Here is a 21,711-nt window from a genome sequence, read left to right as displayed (position 1 = left end):
TAGCCATGGCCCCATGTGGCTGTTGAGCGATTAAAATATGGCTGAATTTCAAATTTTATTTGATTTTAATTAACATACATTTAATTAACACACATGTTTAATTGTGTTTAATTTTAAGTAACATAAATTTAAACTTAAAGAGCCACATGTGGGCTACAACATTGGACAATGCAGCACTGGACTGTGTCACCAATGGTCTCTCTGTTCCTTCTAGGGGAGTATTTTAAATATTTAGTATACCCTGTCCATCTGGGAAACATTGATATTTCAACAGTTAACTTAAGGGTCACCCTTGCTAAGGAGGCTTTTCAAACTCCCAAGTCCATGCCTCCCCCAAAAGAACTGGGCGTTCTTCTTTCAGTGTTTTCACTGTGCCATCCTATTACCAGGAAACTTCTGTTTTACCCCAACCAGAATAGCAGTTCCTGAATGCAGATCCCTGTTTGATTTGTTTCTGCTTTTTAAAAGCTCCTAATCCAGTGCCTTGTTAATTAATATTGGTCAAATAGCTTGATTGATGTCACATTCAGAGTTTTTTCAACATGCAAATCACTTTCCTTCATTTCTCGTTCTTTGACAGATGAAGAATGACCTCTCACACAAGTGCTGAGATATCCTAGGAACCCCTCGCCCTCTCCCCCTCCCCATTAGATGTTGACTTCTTGATGGAAAAAAAATAACTCATCCCCTTAGCAACCTGATTTTGTTCACACATTTTTAAAGTTCACTTTAATAATAGCATCTTTGATACTTAGGGTCAAAAATGCCGCATTCTTCTACAAGTTGTAAAGAGGAAACCATGACCATTCTGCCAAACCTACTTGTTTGACCTCTATGAAATTTGTTAAATCTGCTTTTTTTTTTGAGAACACACTGATTTTTTGTGGCTTATGTAAACCCTCAGCTACGGCAGCTAACTTGTTTTTTATTTAGCCTTCACAACGTTTAGTATTATCTATTTAAAGGACAATAGAAAGCTCTATGGTTTAAGTTTTCTACAGATAGGAACCCAGCTTGTTGAACTGTGCATGTGGCATAAACAACAATCAACAGCCTTTGAAAGGAGAAGCCAAAGAATATTGGTATCAGTTCTGAGAAAATTTGAGAAATCTAGCCCCGTGAGGTGGGTTTCAAAGTCAGCCAAGAATCTAAAACTACACGTGTTTACAGCGTTCAGAGTATCAAAGCAAAGCTTCCATACACCTCCTTTTTGAAATTCCAACTTAAATATTGACAATTTTTAGTAGCTCTTTTTTGCTTGTGTAGAATCAAGAGCTCTTTAAGCTTGTGTAGAATCAAGAGCTCTTTAAGCTAAATTACTTCAAAATGCTTTATGCTTTCTCAAAACTGACATGTTTTAAATAGTTAAGGTTTAAAATCAGATGATTTTGATCCATTTCAAGTGTTTTTTTTTTTCATTGCTTTAATGTCTTATTTATACTCTAATACCTTAACCCTGTCGGATCAGGGAATATGGAAAAGAAGGATAAGATAATGAATGACGAGGGCTCTATGATGTATCTGATCACTTCTCTTGCATCTTCCTACCAAGTAGGCAGCGTTGCCCATACACACCCCTGGGATCATCTGTCTGGCAGATTTGCACAATGGTTGTGAGCAGTCGGCAGAGCTAATCTGTGTGCCTTTCCAAATTCTACTTTTTCCTACCTGCTTTACCCCGGTCAAGCTACTTCACCTCAGTGGCTTAATTTTCCTCTCTGTAAAGTAGGGGGCAATGGTAGCCTCTCCCTTGCGCGCGCTCATGGATATCAAATGAGCCCGTGTTTTAGGAAAGCATTTGGCGCTGCCTAGCACAGGAAAGGAGCTCACGGGATGGTTGCTGTTTTATTTGTTATTTAAAATGCTTCGACCCTCAATGAAAATGTTTTTAAACTGTAGTTTAAAACCAAAAGGATCTGAATTCCTTCAAAATGGTTTTGAGGGGCTCAAAAATCTTATTTAAAGGTGAGCAAACACCTACTCTCTAACAATGCTTAGAAACATCTGGATTTCTCTGGGGATATGCAAAAAGGAAAGAACCAAATTTCTTCAGTTACTGTGAATCAGCTTGGGGCTGGGAAAATGAGGACAGCTGTGGAGTGCTTCCCCCTGACTCCTGAGCCCCCAGACCATGGGCAGAGAGCAGGGACCCCTTTAGTTAGGAGTAATTTTCCTCTTGTTGCATCTGAGCAACCCAAGAAGCTTGCTTTGACTCCATCTAGGCTGTTGGACCAAATTCCCAAAACCTTAGAAGAAAAAATACAGGAAAGCACACTCGGAGCTTACAAACGGAAATATTGCCAAAGCATCAAACCTTCAGACACTTACGAGTCCCAACTTTTCTAAAAGCACAGTATGGCTCTGGCATATTCTAGATGCTCAACAAATTGTTTGGTGAATGAAGTTTGCTAAAAGTCGCTGTAGACAGATTTACTGCCCCATGTGATAGACCGAAAAATGCTGAGGTATCGACATACAAAGAAAAATGCCTCTAAGTGTACTTTTAGGGTAAGAAATGTCCAAAATAAATGATATTTTATACAAGTTATATTTCTATTCCTTTATTTGGAGAGACTTTCTTTTTAAATGGTAGTCCTTAACTGTTTCGGCTGCTAATCTGGAGACAGGAGTCCAGTTTACTGAATTGTGCCAAAACTATGAATTCGTATCCTTTTTATATCGAACAGTCTTGGAATAAGAGCCTAAAGACGAATAGAAAACTGGTCTCCATTTGTAAATACAAACTAAAGGTTTTATCATGTGTCAAAATTAGGTGGAGATAAATTTTTCATGTATATGCTATAGAATGTTGGAAAGTATTATCAGTTGTGCAGAGCCAAATAAAGATATACGGAATGGAAAACCTTTTAAATATTTCAGAAACTAGTCTCTGGGAACCATAAACCATTAGGCAAGAGAGTGATCATTTTTGAAAGTCATCCTTTTGGGGAGTATTTAAACTTTAAGACCTATTTTGTGTGTGTGGCACTGTCCCATATCAACACAATTGTATGAGGTAGGTACTATTACCATCAGTATTCCCACTTCCAGATGAGAAAATTGAGGCACAGAGAAGTCACTTGCCCAAACTCTCACAGCTAACGTTCAAACGTAGGGAGTCTGGCTCCGAGGTCCAGGCTTGAAACCTCGGTGTCATTTGCCTTGAATGGGATGATGTTTCTCCATCCTGTTCCTGGCCATGCCTCTATCACAGGACTCAGTAACACGAACATCTTTCCTTTCAGTTCATATAAATCTATAACATCTTTTTAATAGGTAAGTGCTATTCCTTTGTCTAGATATACCACGTGTTGCCTCACCTGTTTCCTACCTATGGACTTTGAATTTTTACTTTTCTACTATAAAAGCCACTTTCTACTCTCAGAACTATTGCTTGTGTGACATCAGAGAGGAATCATGTGAAAGAGTGTGTAAACAGTATAACTTGGAGCTCCCGTGGGAGGAAATGACATTTTCATTTCCCCTAGGAAGGAGTTGTGTGATAGGAGCTCAGAAGGTTTAGGATATTGTTACGGAAAAATTAGCCAATCGTGCCAACTTACCATTATGCTACAAAATGGAATTGACAGACAAGAGCCCCAGGCTAAATTATAATCACACAATTCTCTTTATTGGATAACATATGCCCACCGCATTTGCTGGTTTTCATACAAGGGAAGATAGAGTTCTTTTACTTGGGCTTTAAAAATCTCCAACCTCACTGTTGAGGAGACAGAGTGATGAGCTCCTGGGACAACTCTCAGGTGACAGCCTCTCTGCCGCAGGAGCCCCTTTCCATCTGTCTCGAAACTTCACCCCCTCTTTTGGAGTTTTCTCATCTTTATTCCCTGGCTCACCCGTCCACCACACAAGGAGGTACGTTGCTCTGCTTTTTCTGTGTGTATGAGACATGGACAAAACAGAACAGAAGAAAAAAAAACCAAACTTGTTCTTTCTTCCCTTGGCACACCAGAGTTGCTATGAAATTTCTAAAACAAACAAAAAACAAACAAAAAAAACACAGTAGAACTAAACAAAACACCCCTCTCCAAGTCTTACCACATACTCGTCTTTGAAGGAGGACCTATAATAGCTCTTAAGTCTGTTTACCAAGCTGTGCTAAAGCCTGTTTGTCCTCATCCCGCCTGCACATCCCGACCCCAAAGCCCCGTCTCTCAGGTGTCCCTTGGAACGGCTCCTTTTTCTACCTTCTTGCGCCAAGGGCCTGGAGGACCACTCGAGACAGCAGAGAATTCTCCCCTAGAACCCATTCAGAATAACCCTTTTAACCAACCGTAGCCTCATTCTTGCTTCTCTCTCAGAGAACCCTGACAAGTTATGTTCTCCATCCCCTCTACCTCAGTCTCCTGGAATGCACATGCCACACAAACATTAACAAATATTGATTAACTACCTGCTTAATGCAGAGATTTATGGGGATTATGACCATATATCTCATTTTGGGTTGGGAAAATATAACCGTACAGCTTAGAGGAACCCCCACCCCGTTCGTGCGCGCACATACACTCTTTTTTAATTGTGGTGGAACAGAAGCAGGCTTTTTATAATGAACTGTGGATTCTAGCCTTGGACAGTTTCAAGAAAATTGTTGAAATAGATTGAAAAGAGAAACTTGGAGGCAACCTAAGAGGGTTGGGATTATTTCAACTGGAGCAGAAGATAAAGTAGTTTTACAGTTTTCGGAATATGAAACAGTGTAAGGAGTTCTGAAGGCTCTCAGAAGCATATCCTCGGGACGACTGAAAAACCTGTGGAGAATACGGCCAAGAGCGAACCTAATGCAAAATCCTCAGCCTGATAAAACTTCCTTTTGGGCTCTGCTGTCTGTTTACTAGAGACTTGTACTTTAAATAACAAATTCTCTGAACAAAGGTTATCCATAGGGGCCCTCCAGCAAAAAGGAGACCTTAAACTGAGGCAGGGTGAATTCAGAGGAACCAAAACAATAAGGCTCCTTTCCACTGCACCTGCTTTTCAAATAAGGTAGATCTCTCCCTGGCAAGTGCTCTGGATCATACGCCACACAACCCTCCGGTTGTGTGGGGTGCAACCGACTCAGCTGTCCTTGTTCCTTGGGCTACACGGGGCCACCTTAGAAATGAGGAGGAAAAAGGCAACAGCATGGAACACCACCCCTACTCCCAACCGTGACCTCATTTCCCTCCCTTTTTACTACCTCTCCACCGCTTTTGGTTTTGAGAAACGAGAAAAAGGGGGAAGTAGAAGACAAGGAGATGGGAAGGAACAGGAAGGTTGGTGGGGGGGAGGGGAGGGGATAAGCTGACCTGGGGTCAGAGAGCTCCAAATCCAGGGAACTGAAGTTTATGTCCCTTTCTACTTTGTCCATCTCCCAGAACCCAAAATCGGGGAGACCCTGGGGTGGTGACACTTTCCTTAGAGTGATCCACTTCTGCCCAAGGCTTCCTAAGCAAGCGGGGCTGCCCGAACAGACACTTGCTGTTCTCCCACACACACCAGAAATCTTCAGCCTTCTCCACACCGTAGAGTGGTTTCCACATGTTAGGAGGGGAAGTGGTTTGAAAGCTCAGCTGTTGGAGGCAAGAGGTAAAAAAAACAAAGCCCCACCCTGATACACTCAGCTTTTCAATGGGTTTATTAAGCCCCTCTAAATGATGTTACTTACTTTGGGTTTGTTTCGTTATTTTGGATAAGCCACTAGACACGCTTCCTCCTGATTCGATGGAGCTATTGTAGAAATTACGTACAAATACTTAGAGGGCTTGAGGCTTCCTTTTTCTCTCTCCTGGTAGTTCCGTTTTTGACTACAGAGACTTCATTGTTCTTATCTGGCTTTCTCCTCACACAATAGCTGCTCTTTTTTGCCCGTTCTTCAGTAGACAGGTGGGTTGGCCCACACAAGTCTTGCAAACAAATCAATCTTAGCTTAATTAAATATTTGAATCTTTGCCAAGTTACAAGTGACTTCTTTAGGAGAGGCCCGGAGGAAAGAGTGAAAAATTCACCTAACAAAGGGTAAAGCGTTCCCTTTCTCTTTCTCAGGCTTCCTTGAGGTTGACTCCCACAGTACTCTCACATCTAGCATATACTTTGGTGGCACCAGGTACCTTTGCATTGCTGGATACACTTGTTCATTTTTACCTTCTTGGTTTAGGGTCAACAAATCATTCTGAATCTTGATTGTATCAGCCAATGTATTAGCCTTCCCTCCCGTATTTGTATGATTTGTAAAGATCACAAAACTTCCCTATGAAGATGAAAATAGTTAGCAGAGCAGACTAGAGACAAAAGGGGTACAGACAAGTTGATAGCAAAGCATTAATCCACATCCTCTGGGTGGTGTTTTAGCCCAATGCATTTGACTGTTTTCTATTATCAACATAAGCCATCTCCATCTCTAAGAAACCTCTCCTCTTTGTTCTAATCCTGTCTCCCCAACTACCTGTTCACATGAATATTCCATATTCACAGCAACTGAAATATCCAAAACCAAATTGTCCAAACCAGTTCCCTTCTCCACCTACACCATTTCTATCAGAACCACCCACCTTGTCTTGAAGAATTAAAGTGTTGGCCATCATTTGAACTCTTGATTTACTTCTTTCCTTATATCCAGTCTGGAACTAAGCACCTTAGTTCAGTGATTATCAGAATTTTTCACGTCACCTCCCACACAGGAAATGATGATATTGGACGGATTGAGTAAACCGAAAAAGGTTACTTGTGTCTGGAAGTAATTGCCTGGTGAGGGGTAGGGTGATCCCCATAGCCCCCAAGGAGCGAATGTATCAGTATCTCAACTCACTTCTAACAGTAGGGCAGCCAGGCTGGGAAGCTCAAATGCAATGCATTCTTTCTTCAAGATGTCTCATATATTTGCCCTTTAATTTCCATTTCTGCAGCTACCATTTCACCCAAGGTCCCTCTCTCATATTTGCATCATGATACCATCCTCCTGACCGCCTTCCTTGCCTTTCTTCAGGTTAGCTTTGGCGGTGGCACTGCTAAACCACTCACTCAGTGCTCTTGGCATGAGCTCACGGTTTTTTCTCATTACCTATGACAGTCAAACCCAAATTCTTTTGTCAGGATTTGAAAGAAAAGAAATTATGTGGGCCTATCCTACCCGTTAAACGTATTTCCTCCTATTTCCTCCAACAACCTCTATTCAAGTTAAATTCACTTATTCATGGTCTGTCACCCGCACCATCGCATTTTCTTATATTTGCTCTGCTTCCAGAAGATCCTGAGGGTAGTAGTGAGTAGTTGTAACTACTTGAGGAGCCCCACAGTCTTGAGTATGTGACTATGTGTTGGGTCCTGGGCCAGCCTTCACAGCAACTTTGCATGCTCGCTAATAGTATTCCAGTTTTATAGATAAGAAAGTTGAAACTTGGGTTAAGTAACTTGGCCAAGGACAAAAATTGATTCAGTGGTGGAGAGCTAAGACTTCAGATCTCAGCCTGACTTCAAACAACACACTCTTTGCCCTGCCTTCGTCCAATGTGAGCTAAGCGTCCTCTGAACTCACATTTCTTTCCAAACCTCTTGTGTGACAATGAATAATTTGCCATCACCTGAGAATCCTTTGATTGTTCTTTATTGTGCTCTTGCATTGATATGTGGCTGTCTGCGTTTTTATTTTTATTTGTCCAACTGTGCTGAGAACCTTTGACTGCAAAGCCCCCATAATTCTTAGTGTTGCCCTGTCTCTATGGATATATGACATCTCAATTTCTGAATTCTTGTCAAAGCATTAGAGTTCCTCCTCAAGAGATTGGGTTGATGTTAATGGCCCTTATTTACTGTATTTGCTTTTACTCTTTTGCCAAATTTATCTACTACCTTAATTTTTCCATTTATAGATTATTATAATCTCAGAAAGCCCCAATGCCTTCTTGAGTCTATGAAAGTCCAGAATGCCCAGCAGATTTTCCAAGACATATTGTCTCTTTAAATTAGAGATCTAGTCCCATAAATCTTCTAATGGCTGTTTTTAAATCTATTCTTAACTTCAGAGCAAAGTAAGTAGTGTAATCTTCTCATTAACCCAGATTTAAGCCTTAATAGCAATATGAGTAATATCATTTAACATAAAAGTATCATTTAAAATCCTATTACATGCTTAGAATTTATGAGGCTGACAGATTTAGAAAGCAAAGGTTTATTGTACAGTTCTGATCCTCTAGAACTGTGTTGTCTGATACTATAACTACTAGCCTCATGTGGCTGTTTGAATGTTAATTAATTAAAATCAAATCAAATTTAAAATTCAGTTTTTCAGTTGTATTAGCCACATTTCAAGTGCCCAATAACGGAAGATGGTTAATGGCTACCATATTGAACAGCACAGATATAGAAAATTTCTACATCACAAAAAAATCCTATTGGACATCACTTCTCTAGAAGCTCATCAACAGTTTTCTTGAGAAATATGTAATATATTGGATGTAATTGAGAGCAGCTGATAACATATTAGCTACAAGTTCCTGTAAATAAGTAGCTATCCTAAGTTAGGGTTTCATTCATCTTTCATTCACTCAGCATAACACCTGGTGCCTATAAGTGCTCAAAAAGGTTTAACATGTGTTTATAGACTAAAGATGGCTCTTTACAGATACTCAGTGATCTGGCATCATAACATGCATTTTTGTAAGCAAAGATTTAAGCAGCAGAAAGAGAAACAAACTCTTCTACAAACAAGCAGTCTTCGTTTCATGAATTCTGCCAAAATGCTCAATGTCAATCTGCGGCAAATTGGCGACACCCCCTCTGCCCCTGCTTAGACAGCTGGGGCTGACAGCTGCACCAAATCAGCCAGGACATTTATTTTCGAAATGTGCACCGACCTGCTTCTAAGCCCAAAGGGTAAAAATGTCACCTTTGTTCATTTCTCAAGAAAAATATTTTTAAGATCTGCGCTGACTGTGAAAGGAAAAGCTGTTCCTTGGGGTGTTATCCGTGATCCCCTCCTCATTTCTGGCTTTCCGGCAGCCGTCATTCCTGCCCCATCCCTCGTTGTCATATGAACAGGAAAGCAGTTCCATTGCCCCACAAGCCACAACGGCCTCTCTTCTTCCAAGGAATTTAAACTGACTGTTGAGTTTTTGTTTATGAACTGTGTGCTTTTGTAATTACCTTAGTATTTCAAGGACTGTGAGCTTCCTGGCACAATGGAACTCTTTGCTTCAGTCTTACAATTCCGTTACCTAGGACACAGCCCCGTAAGAGACAACCAATACATATTTTCGCATATATAAATTAACTAAGATTAACAAATATGTAACCTTGCCTGGAGTTGAGTGTGTTAAGTATCAATAATATTTTACTAAAGACACAAATACAATTAAAAACAAAACAGATTCCTCTCAGATTCCTCAAAAGCCCATGCAAAATCAGACTGATATATGTAATGATGGGGCAATTATTATGGAACTAGGTAGAAAATTCTGTTAGAGCACCTAGAAATAAGACTGGATATCATACATTTGGAGTCCACAGGTAGTTTACTTGGAGAATCATCACAAATAGCAGGAAAGCCCATGTCCCCTGGAAACAAATCTGGTGCATATAACTGGGAGAAGGGCTAGAACAGTTGTTCTCAGTGTGGTCTGAAGACCCTGGAGAATCACCGAATCCCTTTAAGGGAATCCACAATGTTAAAACTATCTACATAATAATACTACAATGTTATTTACCCTTTTTATTCTCATTCTCTCATGAATGTTCAGTGGAATATTCCAGAGGCTACATAATTATCTGGAAAGGCTTTTAAGATAGTCTTCCCTTTCCAACTACATATCTGTGTGAGACCATATCTTCATATTCTTCAACCAAAAACAGTGTGTCGCAACAGACCGAAGGCAGACCAAGCATGAGAGTACAGCTGTTTTCTATTATACCATACATTAAAGACATTTGCAAAAATGTAAAACAATGCTATGCCTCTCACTAAATTTTTGTTTTAGAAACCATATTTTTTCATAAAAGTGTTATTCATGTTAATATGTAATGATTTATTATTGTTATTTTAAATGAATTAATAAATAAGTGAACATTGTCTCAATACCCACATTAACCCAAGCTCTTTGAGGTCCTCCAATAGTTTTTAAGTGTGCAAAGTGGTCTTGAAACCAGGGAGTTTGAGAACTACTGCTCTGGACTATGGTGAGTACCGATATAAGATAAATGGGCCCCCAGACAATGATTAACTCAAGAAGAGAAAGATCAAATGGAACCCTGTTTCTAAGCTGGCCAGACTCTACTAAAGATGCTGACCGTGGTTCTTCATCCAATCAACTAAATTACCCACAGCTTTTTGGAGGCTACATCGAAGTTTTCCTTTGCTCTCTTCTCATAAACCAAACCATTCATTTGCCCAGCCAAATATTTGCTAGCTCTTTCCAGTTGCATACAAATTGTTTGGTTTCATAAAATATTTACTCTAAAATGCTGCACTTACACTGGTTTTAAATGAGGATTCAATTTTACCTTAAAGAGATGGTTGAGTCTGCCGGCAGCCTGGGCTGAGGCTGGATACGTGGTAGCAGGACACGGATACAGTTTCTGAGATCTGCTGCACATCATCTATGGATTATTGCAAAGAGAATGGGTAGACCAGTGTCCAAACGAGCCCTGACTCATCTTCCCAGTGGCTTATTAGTGTGTTTAGTGTCATATGATTTATATTTTTAGGTAACATGGCCTAATAATATCAGGAAAGTTTTTATTTAGTTGGTCCCTTTTGTAAAATACTTCAATGTCCATTTTAATTAAAACTGACCGCTGAAGGGCATTGGGAAACGAGTGTGCATGTGTATGTTCTCAAACAAGCAGCTTTCAGTCTCTTTCTTTCAACCACTCTTATCTTTGGCTCAGAGGAAGGTCATCACTCCTAATTGACGTACCCTGATCCATTCCCCAAAAGCTCAGAGAGAGAGACCAGTTTGATGACACACTTCTGTGTCCCCGTAGTTTCTCTCTATCTTGCATCACTTTTTACAATCACTTTTCAAGTCTTACCACCCATGTAAAAATCTATTACTACTTGGGTGACCCAACCTTACGTAGACACGGTGTCAACGGCACCCCACTCGAGGATGATGGCGATGTGGTCAGAATGAACAGAGTGCAGCTGGGAATTTCTGATTCTGTGACAACCTAGACTTCCCTGCCTCAGTTGCTGGCTCTGTGAAAGAGAAACACTTGGTTGTACCTCCGTTCACCTCCCAGCCGTGTTAGAAGAATTTTGAGCATTACGGAGCCGTGGAGCAACTCCTGATTAACATTCCTTCTCCCAGTATTTACACTGTTTTCCTGGTCTCTCATCCCCCCCAGTTCTACCACTGCCTCAAGTAGCATTTCTGAATCACTCTGATGCATAATAATTCCTCACGTCTGGCCTGCTTATTTGGCATTTGAAACACACTGCCCTGTAATAGTCATTGTTCTATGAATTTTCCAGATATGTCGTTTGTCTTCCAAACAGCCTTGAGTTTCTTGAGAGCAGAGATTTTGTCTTATTCATCTTTGACCACAGCACCGGACAGAATGTCTCGTAGCCTGAAAGGTACTCAGTATATTCAGATGCTGTTGGGCTTTGAGCTAAGTGATTTTTTGTTGTTGTTTTTCATCACACTGCCTTCCCCTAATGCATAGATCTTGATCAATAACTCTTACTCCTCATCTTTTTTATCTTCCTCCTCTTCCTAATCAATATCAATCAACATCAGGATATAAAACTTGAATATATTTTCCTTTTAAGATGGAAAGATATTTGTACAAGATTATGCTCCATCCTTATTATGCCTAGCCTAGGACCATCAGTCATCCCACTCTCTCACTAATACTATAGCCTAATAATTTTAAAATGCTGGGATGCTTGGCAATTCCAAGCAGGTATATTAGAGGGTCGTGGTAGGAGAAAAAAGAGGTTCTCACATACACATCCCTGTCTCTACTAGAGTGATTTTCACTTATATCTACTTTAACACAGGTTTCTAGAGCTTTTAAAGTCTTCTACAGCTTTTAAACATTTTGAAATCTGCTATAACCCAATCTCAGACCTTGGGTCCTATGTCATTATAGGTACCACTCTCAGCAAAGAGGTCAAAATATGGCCTGACCATTACTAGATATCCTATGCTATAGAGGTTGGAGATTGGAGAAGACTCCAAACACTCATCTGGCAGGGCTGACTCAGCCATACAGCTATGGAGGGCAAACTCACTTCACCACCTCTATGCCTTAAAGAATGTTACCAAATTCTACGTGCACTAAAATACTTCCTCTGTTGGTCAGCTGTAGCAATATCTGAATCCCTACCCACAGGGCCTGGGATTCTAGTAATTAGAAACTCCAGAGGTAACATGATACAGAAAAAAGAAAAACAAAAAACAAAAAACAAAAAACAGCAACAGTGCATTTAGGGATCCAAAGACTGGGAGTCAAAATCCTGCCTTAGCTCCTGATTTCTCTGTGTTTGCCCATCAATGAAATGGAGAAGACAATCCGTGCTTCATGCCATTAGTAGGTTTCAGCAAGTGTTTTCTGGATAGATGGATAGATGGGTGGGTGGATGGGCAGGCAAGTGGATGGACAGTTGGATAGACGGCCATTGAGCATATGTAAAATTGCCTGACATATAACTGTATCATTTATAGTATAAGCGAAAGGCCAGATTTCATGTTTTAAAGCAACACAAATCTATTATCTTATAGTTTTGTAGGTCAGAAGTCTAAAATCGGTCTCACCGAGTCAAATCAAGGTTCTGTCTGTGCTGTGATCCTTCTGGAACTCTCAGGGAGAATTCATTTCCTTGCCTCTTCCAGCTTCTAAAGGCTGCCTGTATTCCTTGGCTTATGGCCTCTTTCCATCTTCAAATCTAAAATAGCCGATAGAGTCTTTCTCAGGCTGTATCACTCTGGTATTGATATTCCTGCCTCCCTCTTCCCTCTATAAGACCTTTATAGTACATTGAGCCCACCTGGATAATCCAAAATAGTCTCTTCATCTCAAGATCCTTGACTTAATTGCTTTCCTGCAAATTCCCCTTTGCCATACAAGGTGGCATATTCATGTTCGAGGGATTAGGAGGTGGACATCTTTGGGGAAGGGGTCATTATTCTGCCTACCACACTATAGGATGGTCTAGGTTATATTAGGAGTAGTATAAGGTGATTCAGAAATTCTTGATCTTGATTGACCATTAGAATCATTTAGGGGTTTTAAAGAAAACAGATGCCCAGGCGCCTCACCCAACTACTGTGTTTTAACTGGACCACACAGACCTAATCATCAGCATTTGCCAAAAGTACCCCAGATTATTCTATTGCAAAGCCAGGTTTGAAAGTCACTGGCTGTATTTAAGAATGTGGATTTGGACCATTGCACAAACTTAAGTTTAAGGGCCTCTTGAGCCCCTTAGGTTACTCATTTTACATTTCTAAACCTGAGTGTCTTTATCTATAAAATGGGTATAGTAATTATGTGAGGACTAAATTTAGTAATATATATAAAGTCCTGGGTGCCGGGGCACCTGGGTGGCTCAGCCTTGGGCGTCTGCCTTCAGCTCAGGTCATGATCCCAGGGTCCTGGGATCAAGCCCCAAATTGGGCCCCCCGCTCAGCGGGAAGCCTGCTTCTCCCTCTCCCAATCCCCCTGCTTGTGTTCCCTCTCTCGCTGTCTTTCTCTGTCAAATAAATAAATAAAATCTTTAAAAAAAAAAAAAAAAGGCCTGGGTGTCTTGCCTGGAATATGTTAATCACCCAATAAAAGGTAGCTATAATTATTAATTTTATAGAGCAGGTCAAATTATATCCCTAGTTATGGCAAACAAATATCAAAAGTGAATATCCAAGGATGTACCCCAAACTCACCCCTCTTGGTCAGACTTAAAGGAGCTTAGAGCTCTAACTCATTCTGCTTAGATCATCTGCAAACTGACACAGCTCAGGGGAGTTGTTACTTGCTCATTTGGTTCTGGGCAAAGGCTGAACTCTCCTCGGATTTGCTCCTTTCACAGCCACTCCCTTTGCACTGCGGAGAGTGGGCCTGTGGGACGAATTCGCTTAGCATTATGCACGGACAGCCAGTTGTCTCCATTTGTCAACTTGAGGGATGATATATATACACTGAGTCCCAACCCAGGAAGGTCTTTAGTCCTACTGGTGTCTTAAGTCTTTCCTTTAGTAAGACAGTTTCAGCCCCTGTCCTCCAAAAGACTCAGTTCACCATTCCTGGGATCCCCAGCCCCAGCCCCAGCTCAGCCCATGAGGTGGGACATTCGATCAGGACTGATCCCGGTCCCTGTATGCTCTGGCCTCTCCACAGAGAAATGAGATGCTCTGCATGATGCTGCCCCAAAAGAAAGCCCCTATACAATCCCATTTTATTTTCATGTGTTGCTGAGGTTAGAATGAACAGAAAAAACCGTTCTAATTTTACAGTAAGAAAAGGCTATATTTAACTAAATCCCAAAGGAGTCATCCATTGTAGTACTGCAGTGTTTTTAGATTTTATTAGCTTCCAAAATTAAAAAAAGAGAGATTACATCATAAGTGAGGGATCTTGTTTTATTAGCTTCCACAGTCAAAAAAGAAAGAGAGAGAGAGAGAAGGGAAATTATATCATATATATAAAAAAGATCTCACACATTTTTTGTCTTGTATTTTCCTTTGCTAGCCCCTTTTTTTAGCTGCTGGGGGAATTAAGGGGAAATACCACATCAAAAAATGTTGACCCTGGTGATTTAAAATTAAAATCTGTGGCTCTTAGTGTTAAGGAAAACTGGAGCCTTATGATTCCACTTCCTGTGCCTTCAGTTCTTGATGGAGGCCGGCAGCACATTGCAGGAGGTGACAGTATTTCCAAAGTTGGCATGTCCGTGGCATGGAGCACTTGTGGAGATCTTCCTATCCCTTGTGAGGCAAAAACAACCTTTGGATTTGTCATTTTTGAGAAATTTTTAAAATAAAAAAGGCACAAAGAAATATATAACAATCACCAGTGGGCCCATCACCAAGAATTTTGTCCTGTTTGAAGTGTTTTCTAAATATGAAATGAATAAAGCATAGATACAAAGTTGAAATCTGTCATCATTCCCCCTCTCCTACTGTGGCTTCCCAAAGATAGTCTCTATCCTGATTTCACTGCGACTCTTCTGAGGTTGCTTTTTTGTGTCCCAACAAAGGTCAGCTCTGCTCATCCTGAGTTGGGTGATCAGGACCCCAAACCCTAGAAGGTGGGATAATGACCACTCCAGTTAAGAGTCACCCATTGCTGCTGACTGGACCTTTCACCTCATTTGGATCTGGTTGTGGTTGCTGGAAGAGATGCACTGAGCTTGGTGTGTGGGTCAAGAGCAGACGTAGCCTACATGGCTAGCTCAAGACCTGTTTTCTGGTTCCTGTGAGGGCTTCTCAAGGTGAAAGGCCTTCCCCAAAAAAAGGCACTTTAGGTCAGTCTTACTGGATTCAAGAGAAACAATCCTAAAAAAAGAGAGAGAGAGAGAGAAACAATCCTCTGAAGAGAATCCAGCAGAATTTCAAGGACTCTTGGTTTGCAAATCAAATGCTTCCTGGGGCCAGGCAGGTGATTTCAATGAGCCAAGTAGTTACAGCAAATTATGGAGGCCAGGCGAAGTTCCAGCTAATTGTTGTACTAAGAAATCAGACTTTTCCAAGAAAGCCACAAATCTGAATGTTTACGTGAAATCGCTCTAGTTTTTATGGTTCCCCATTTTTTTATATTTAAAGTTTTAAATCTACAGAAAAGCTTAGCTTGATAGTACAGCAAACAACTATATTCACTTCCAGTTAAATTCACCGAATTGTTAACACCTCGCCACATTATATGTACATGTATAAATGATTTTCTGAACCATTTGAAAGTAAGTTGTGCAAATTATGACAATCATCCCTAAAAATGTAAGCATATCTCTCCTAAGAACAAGGGCAGTCTCCATTTTAACCATAATACCATTATCACACCTAAGAAGAGTAAAAATTTCTTTATCATTTAATTGACTATATTAAAATTTCTCCAATTGTCCCAAAATTATTCTATAATTTGTTTTTGGTTCAAACAAGGATCCAATCAAGCTGTACCTCTTGCATTTTATTATGTCCCTTTGGCATCTTTTAATCCGGAAGAGTTCCCCTACTTTTTTATGTTTTTCAAAACTATTTGTAATTGTTGCTAATAAATATGACTTATATGAATTTGTGTATATGTGTGTACACATACTCATACACATAGGCAACAAAAGCAGGTCCACAGGCCAGATTCGTGGTGTGAGGTGTATCTCCGCACCCAGATGTGGTCCATCCAAAGTCCCACTTCCAAAAGCATTATCAATAATCAATATAACCTTTGCCTCAGCTCGCATTCGTGCATTTGCTTAGTAGGCATGGAAAGATGAGAGAGAAAGAGAATTCCTTCTTTCGTTGCTATTTATTGATAGGCCTTAGCACTGACATTGCTAAACTCCAAGGATGAATTAGATGAGAATCATTTGAGAGAGGGAGCGGCTACAAAGCACGATTGCTGGGTTCTACCCTAAATCTCCTCAGTCTGGAATCACGCTTTTGAAAACACCTCCACTTATTCTTCTGAACACGAAACTTTGAGGACTCCTATTCTAAAGACTCAGATAAATTACGAATTGGGCCCTACCCCTGGCAAGTTCGAGTGAACCCAGATGTTATACATTATCACCTGATGCAGTGGGTACTCTGAACAGCTCAAAGGGGGGGTCGGAGAAGGCTTTGGTGGGGTGGAGTTTAAAGAAGATTGGGTTACCCCAGGTGAAGAAGAAGGAGGGGAAGAAGGTATGGAATGAGAGTAGCCGAAACTGTGCCTCGTGCAGCTGGGGATGTGATGTGGCCAGGACTGATGGAGGAAAGCCTCAGGTGCCACGTGGAGGCGTTTTGATTTTTGTTTCCTGAAGGGTTGGAGAGCCACTTGGAGGACTTTCGGGAGACATGATGCAGTTGATCATAGGAAGATCATGCTTGACAGCCCTGGGAAGAAAGGATTAGAGGCAGAACAATTTAATAAGAAGCCATTGCAGTTAAAGAGGCAGGAAATGATAAAGACAGCACTCTGGGGAGGACGGGTAAGTGGGGTTCAAAAGCCCCGTGAGTCACAGAAGGAACGGGACACGTCTTAGCAGATGTGAACGCGGGAGTCAGAGAAGCGAGTCTAAAGCTGATTCTCAGCTCACCATTCAGTCTCGTGTGAATGAGTGTCTGCAATGCCTGTTGGACATTCAGATGAAGATGTCCCGTAGGTGGTTACCTGGGCAGGAGAGCAACAGTGAATACCTCGGAACTGAACACGCGGGCGGATCCAGTAGAGATGATGTAGCTGGGGCAGATTGGTGCTGGGAGACAGGCTTTAGACCAGACAGGAGGCTTGGGGGCGCTTGATGTGAAAGTAGGAACTTTAAACCCACTTGAATGGGTGGGACCAGCCAGTAGGGAACACCATGGTTTTGTTGACATCCTAATGCCCTTTGCCTACCTTCTAGTGCGTTGGTTTTCCCTCTCCATTCTTTTCAATAGCAGTCTCCAAAGTGGAGCGAATACAACAGAAGGAGGCTCAAGACAGCTTGTTGGACATGAAGGGAAATTGTTAGAAAGATTATATTTTTAAAATCTCACCTTTTCTATTTTTGTTTACATTTTATAATGGATAAAGAATATTTGCAAAGTAATATACGTGTGTGTGGATGGATAGGTAGATAGATAGATAAGGTTCACTAAAAGACATCCCCATATTAAGGGTGCATGTCCAAATATATTTTACTGCTAGCTATACACAGTCAAGAATCTTGAGTGACCGCTCTTCTGCATGACCACAGCTCAAGAAATGAGAGCACCCAGAAGGAGAAGGGGAGAAACGAGCGTGGGTCTTGCCTGCCCACTTCTCAAAACTTGCTGGCCTGGCTAACCAGGGCGTGCTGGTTAACAAAACCCCCCATAGCAGAACCACTGGAAGTTGTTCAAGTCCTTGTACCTCTTCTTACTTTGAGTGTGTTTGTAGAATGTAAGAAGCTGAGAGTTGGAGAAATCCTTCATGTCCCTCTGCTAGTTTTCTGCTTTCCTGAGAAGCAAAAAGCAAGAGCAGGTTGGAGGAAGGACGGTGGGGTCAGGAGGAGATAGGGTGGAGGAAAGTAGAGAAAAACCACCTTTTTTTTTTAACACATGAACCTGGAGCCTGTCCTGCCCCTTGGAGGTTGTAATGTTTCTCTGATTTGTGGGTAGGAATTATGAGGGGAGGAAAGGGGAAGTAGCTGTTTAAAGTGAAAGAAAATAGGCAGAACCTGTTTCTTGGCTTCTCTCTACGTGGTCCATTCTCATGCGAGTTACCAGCGTGCCTGGGCATTGGCGAGTTTTGACAGCGGAGAGTGAACTCACGCTAGGAACGCACACTTCGCGTAACCTGTGACCAGGCTGTGATCGGCTTAACGACGAAGCTCCCGACAACTGGACATTTGTCAGCAGGGCAATGGCGAGTTTCGGGAGGGTGTGGATTCATTTGGGCTTTATCTGCTGCTCGGGAGTCGGGAGCAGGGGCAAAGCTTGGGCTCTCCTGCCAAATGCGCTCGCTCGCTGAGCAAGCAGAAGGGGGAAGGCCGCCTAATCCGTCTTCACACTACCTCCAGATCCTCAAGGAAAGGGAAGCCAGCAGGATGGTGCTAAAACCTAACTTGAGGCCAAATCATTTTCCCTCGCAAACACATTCACGATTTGTTTTCTGAACAAGTCCCAGGGGACTTTGAATGGCACAGTGCTCCTGGCATAGCCACCAGAACCAGATCGCCTGTCCTCGAAGGTTGGCTCGACCGGCCTTTGGCTTCATGTCTCTACCTGCGGAACTAGAATATTAACTGTCATTTTTTTTTAAATTAAGAGGAGATAAATATTATAATTGCTAAAGTACAAGAACAATAGTGCAACATTTTATTTCGAGAACAGAAAAGCGAGCATATGGACAGCCGTAAGTATAAACAGGCCCACACTGCAGGTAGTAATGATACCGGCCAGATAGAAATAGGGTAAGGTTTCTCAACCTGGGATAGAGGTGAGGATGGGGTGAGATAGGGATAATAGAAGAATTTGCCTGGACTGTAAAGACAGAAATTCTGATATCCTAAATAGATATGGATGCAGGTAGCAATGAGCTGAGTAAGCTGACTTCCTCCATCCTCACTGCATAACCCCCCAGCTCACTACTTTTCCCCCTATGGTATTTTATTCCCTTGCGTTGCACAATAGAGCTGCACATAATGGGGAAGAAAAAGCCCGGTATTCAAGGCCACAAAGAATGAGCTATTCATCGAGACCTTCATCATTTTCTTAGAATTGCTCTTGCTGGGGGAAGGGAGAGTCCTCAACATTTCATAAAATATCCAGAAGCATTGAGGTTAGCTGTAATTCTGCAGCAGATGTAATGTAAGAGCTAGTATTTGAGCTAAGAAACCTTTGAATGACTTTATTTTATGTAATTGCTCAGGTTTGCTCGTAATTTATGAAAAGATTTAGTGAGGAGCTACAAAAATAATGAAAAGTAGATGCCTGAATAATAATCCAATATTACATTATTGATTTCCTTAAAAAATACAATGCAAGTCATTCTTTCCAACTCCACCTTTGTTAACACCACCTCAAGAGGGATTATATGTGAAGAAAAATATGCCTTTCATATTTGGTATTCTTTCCTTTAAATGAAGGGGGAAAAAATACTACTGCTATACAGTGACTTTCAAGTCATACATTAATCTGTTGCTTCACAAGAATGGTTACATGATTTCCAGAGCATACAGTAAAATAGGCTTAGGCCAGAAACAGCGCTTTTACTTTTGCATTTATTGATTACAAGCCACATAACATAGAGGGGGGCGGGAAGAACCAAATGGGATTTTTATCATCATTATCATGTTGTTATCACATAATAAATTATTGTATATCTCTTCCTTTGTGAAGAATCATAAAAATAGAAAAATTGAGTGTTTGTTATTATATAATAATAAGATCAGCTCAATATAAGATAGATTTCGGTATCTACATTTTCATTTATTTCAGAAATATTTCCTTATATTACCAAACTCATCTCATAGCTTTTTACTTATTTTTGTTAAATTTGCAAACTTTTCAGGTACTATCAAGAAGCATAGCTACCACTCAATTTAAACACTCAAATTTTTAAATATAATCTTTGTAAATGTGTACATTTCTTGTCCCCCATTTTGGATAGCAAAATTTATTTCTATTCCCCAGAGGCGTAAATTGCTGGATTTACCTTTTCCGGGGCGGAAAAAAAAAAAAATGTGTAAAAAAAGTAACTATCTCACAAACCAGGAAGCTGCCCTTGGCCTGTAATAAATTAATTCACTCAACAATGTTTATAAAGTGCCATCTGCGTGACAGGCACTGTGTTAGGAACTACGGATCCAAGATAGATAACCCATAGTCCCCACCCTTAAAGAGCTCAAGGCCCAGTGGGAGAAACAGACTTGTCTCCAGCAACTAAAAGATACCTCGGAAGCCAGAGCAAAGACATCTTTTTTTTTTTTTTTTAAAGATTTTATTTATTTATTTGACAGAGAGAGACACAGTGAGAGAGGGAACACAAGCAGGGGGAGCGGGAGAGGGAGAAGCAGGCTTCCCGCTGAGCAGGGAGCCCGATGCGGGACTCGATCCCAGGACACTGGGATCATGACCTGAGCCGAAGGCAGACGCTTAACGACTGAGCCACCCAGGCGCCCCAGAGCAAAGACATCTTGCCCCATCTCGAAGACTGAGTTCAGAAGGAGATGACATCTACACTGTGCTTTGGGGCTGGAGCAGGAGTTAACCAGGTAAATAAGAAGAGAGGAGATGCATTTCATGAAGGCATGTTCTGGGTTTGGGGAGATTTCATTTCCTTTGGCATCAGAGGGAGGTTGGTGGGAAAGAGAAGAAACAAACAGAAGACTGGCTTTAAAAAGTTAACATTTCTTCTCTTTCTTCCTTTCCCTCCCTCATACCCATCCAGCAAAATCCAAGGACAGTAGAATTGCTCCCTGGTGCCAGGACCCAGGCTCTTTCTGTCTTCTGGCTCTGCCATCCCTAAGCATTGCCCTAGTCATCAGTGAACCCCAGTGGCTCAGGCCCAGCCAGCATGGAGGGGAAAGCAGGCTAGGACCCAGGTCCAGGGCACTTCCCAGGAGCTACATAAATCTCTTCTACTTTGATCCCATTGGCCAAATCTTCGCCATATGACCACATCTAGTGGCCAGAGGGGCTAGAAAATGTTCTCTTCTGTGTAGTCACATGCCTGGCTAAAACACAAGAATTCTCTTACTATAAAACAGGCATTGGCAAACTTTTTCTGCAAAGGACCAGACAGTAAATATTTTAGGCTACATGCGGTCTTTGTCATGTGTTGTTTTTCTTGTTTCTTGTTTCTGTTTGTTTGTGGGGTTTTTTTAGCAACTCTTTAAAAACATAAAAACCATTCTTAGCTTAAAGGCTGTTCCAGACAAGCCATAGGCCAGATGTGGCACATGGGCCATGGTTTACACATTCTTACTGCGGAGGAAGGGAAGAAAGACTATCTGGGGAGGAAAGTGGCCATGTCTAACACGACCGCTACAAGATTATAAACATTAAGGAGAACCTTGTCTTGTTCACTATTCTAGTTTCAGCACAGTGCTTGGCCCATACA

The 21,711-nt window shown here is 41.3% G+C and overlaps 1 protein-coding gene across 2 annotated transcripts in view; it reads left to right on the top strand.

Annotated features, from left to right (window-relative positions):
* The window catches only part of FYB1 (FYN binding protein 1), a 148,067-nt gene that overhangs the window by 16,075 nt on the left and 110,281 nt on the right, over nucleotides 1–21,711 (top strand). The window contains exon 1 of one of the 2 annotated variants that reach the window (XM_078066674.1): nucleotides 20,818–20,863. The exons of the other annotated variant lie outside the window; for it this stretch is intronic. Within the exon in view, the coding sequence (XP_077922800.1) occupies nucleotides 20,819–20,863 (45 nt within the window). The 5' untranslated portion in view covers nucleotide 20,818. Of the gene's footprint in view, nucleotides 1–20,817; nucleotides 20,864–21,711 lie in introns of those variants that run through there. 2 annotated transcript variants of the gene reach the window in all.

This window comes from Halichoerus grypus, chromosome 2 (assembly GCF_964656455.1).
Source record: "Halichoerus grypus chromosome 2, mHalGry1.hap1.1, whole genome shotgun sequence".
In the NCBI taxonomy this organism is placed as follows: domain Eukaryota; kingdom Metazoa; phylum Chordata; class Mammalia; order Carnivora; family Phocidae; genus Halichoerus; species Halichoerus grypus.
Note: the sequence above shows the minus strand (reverse complement) of the source record. Positions and strands in the feature narration are given on the sequence as shown.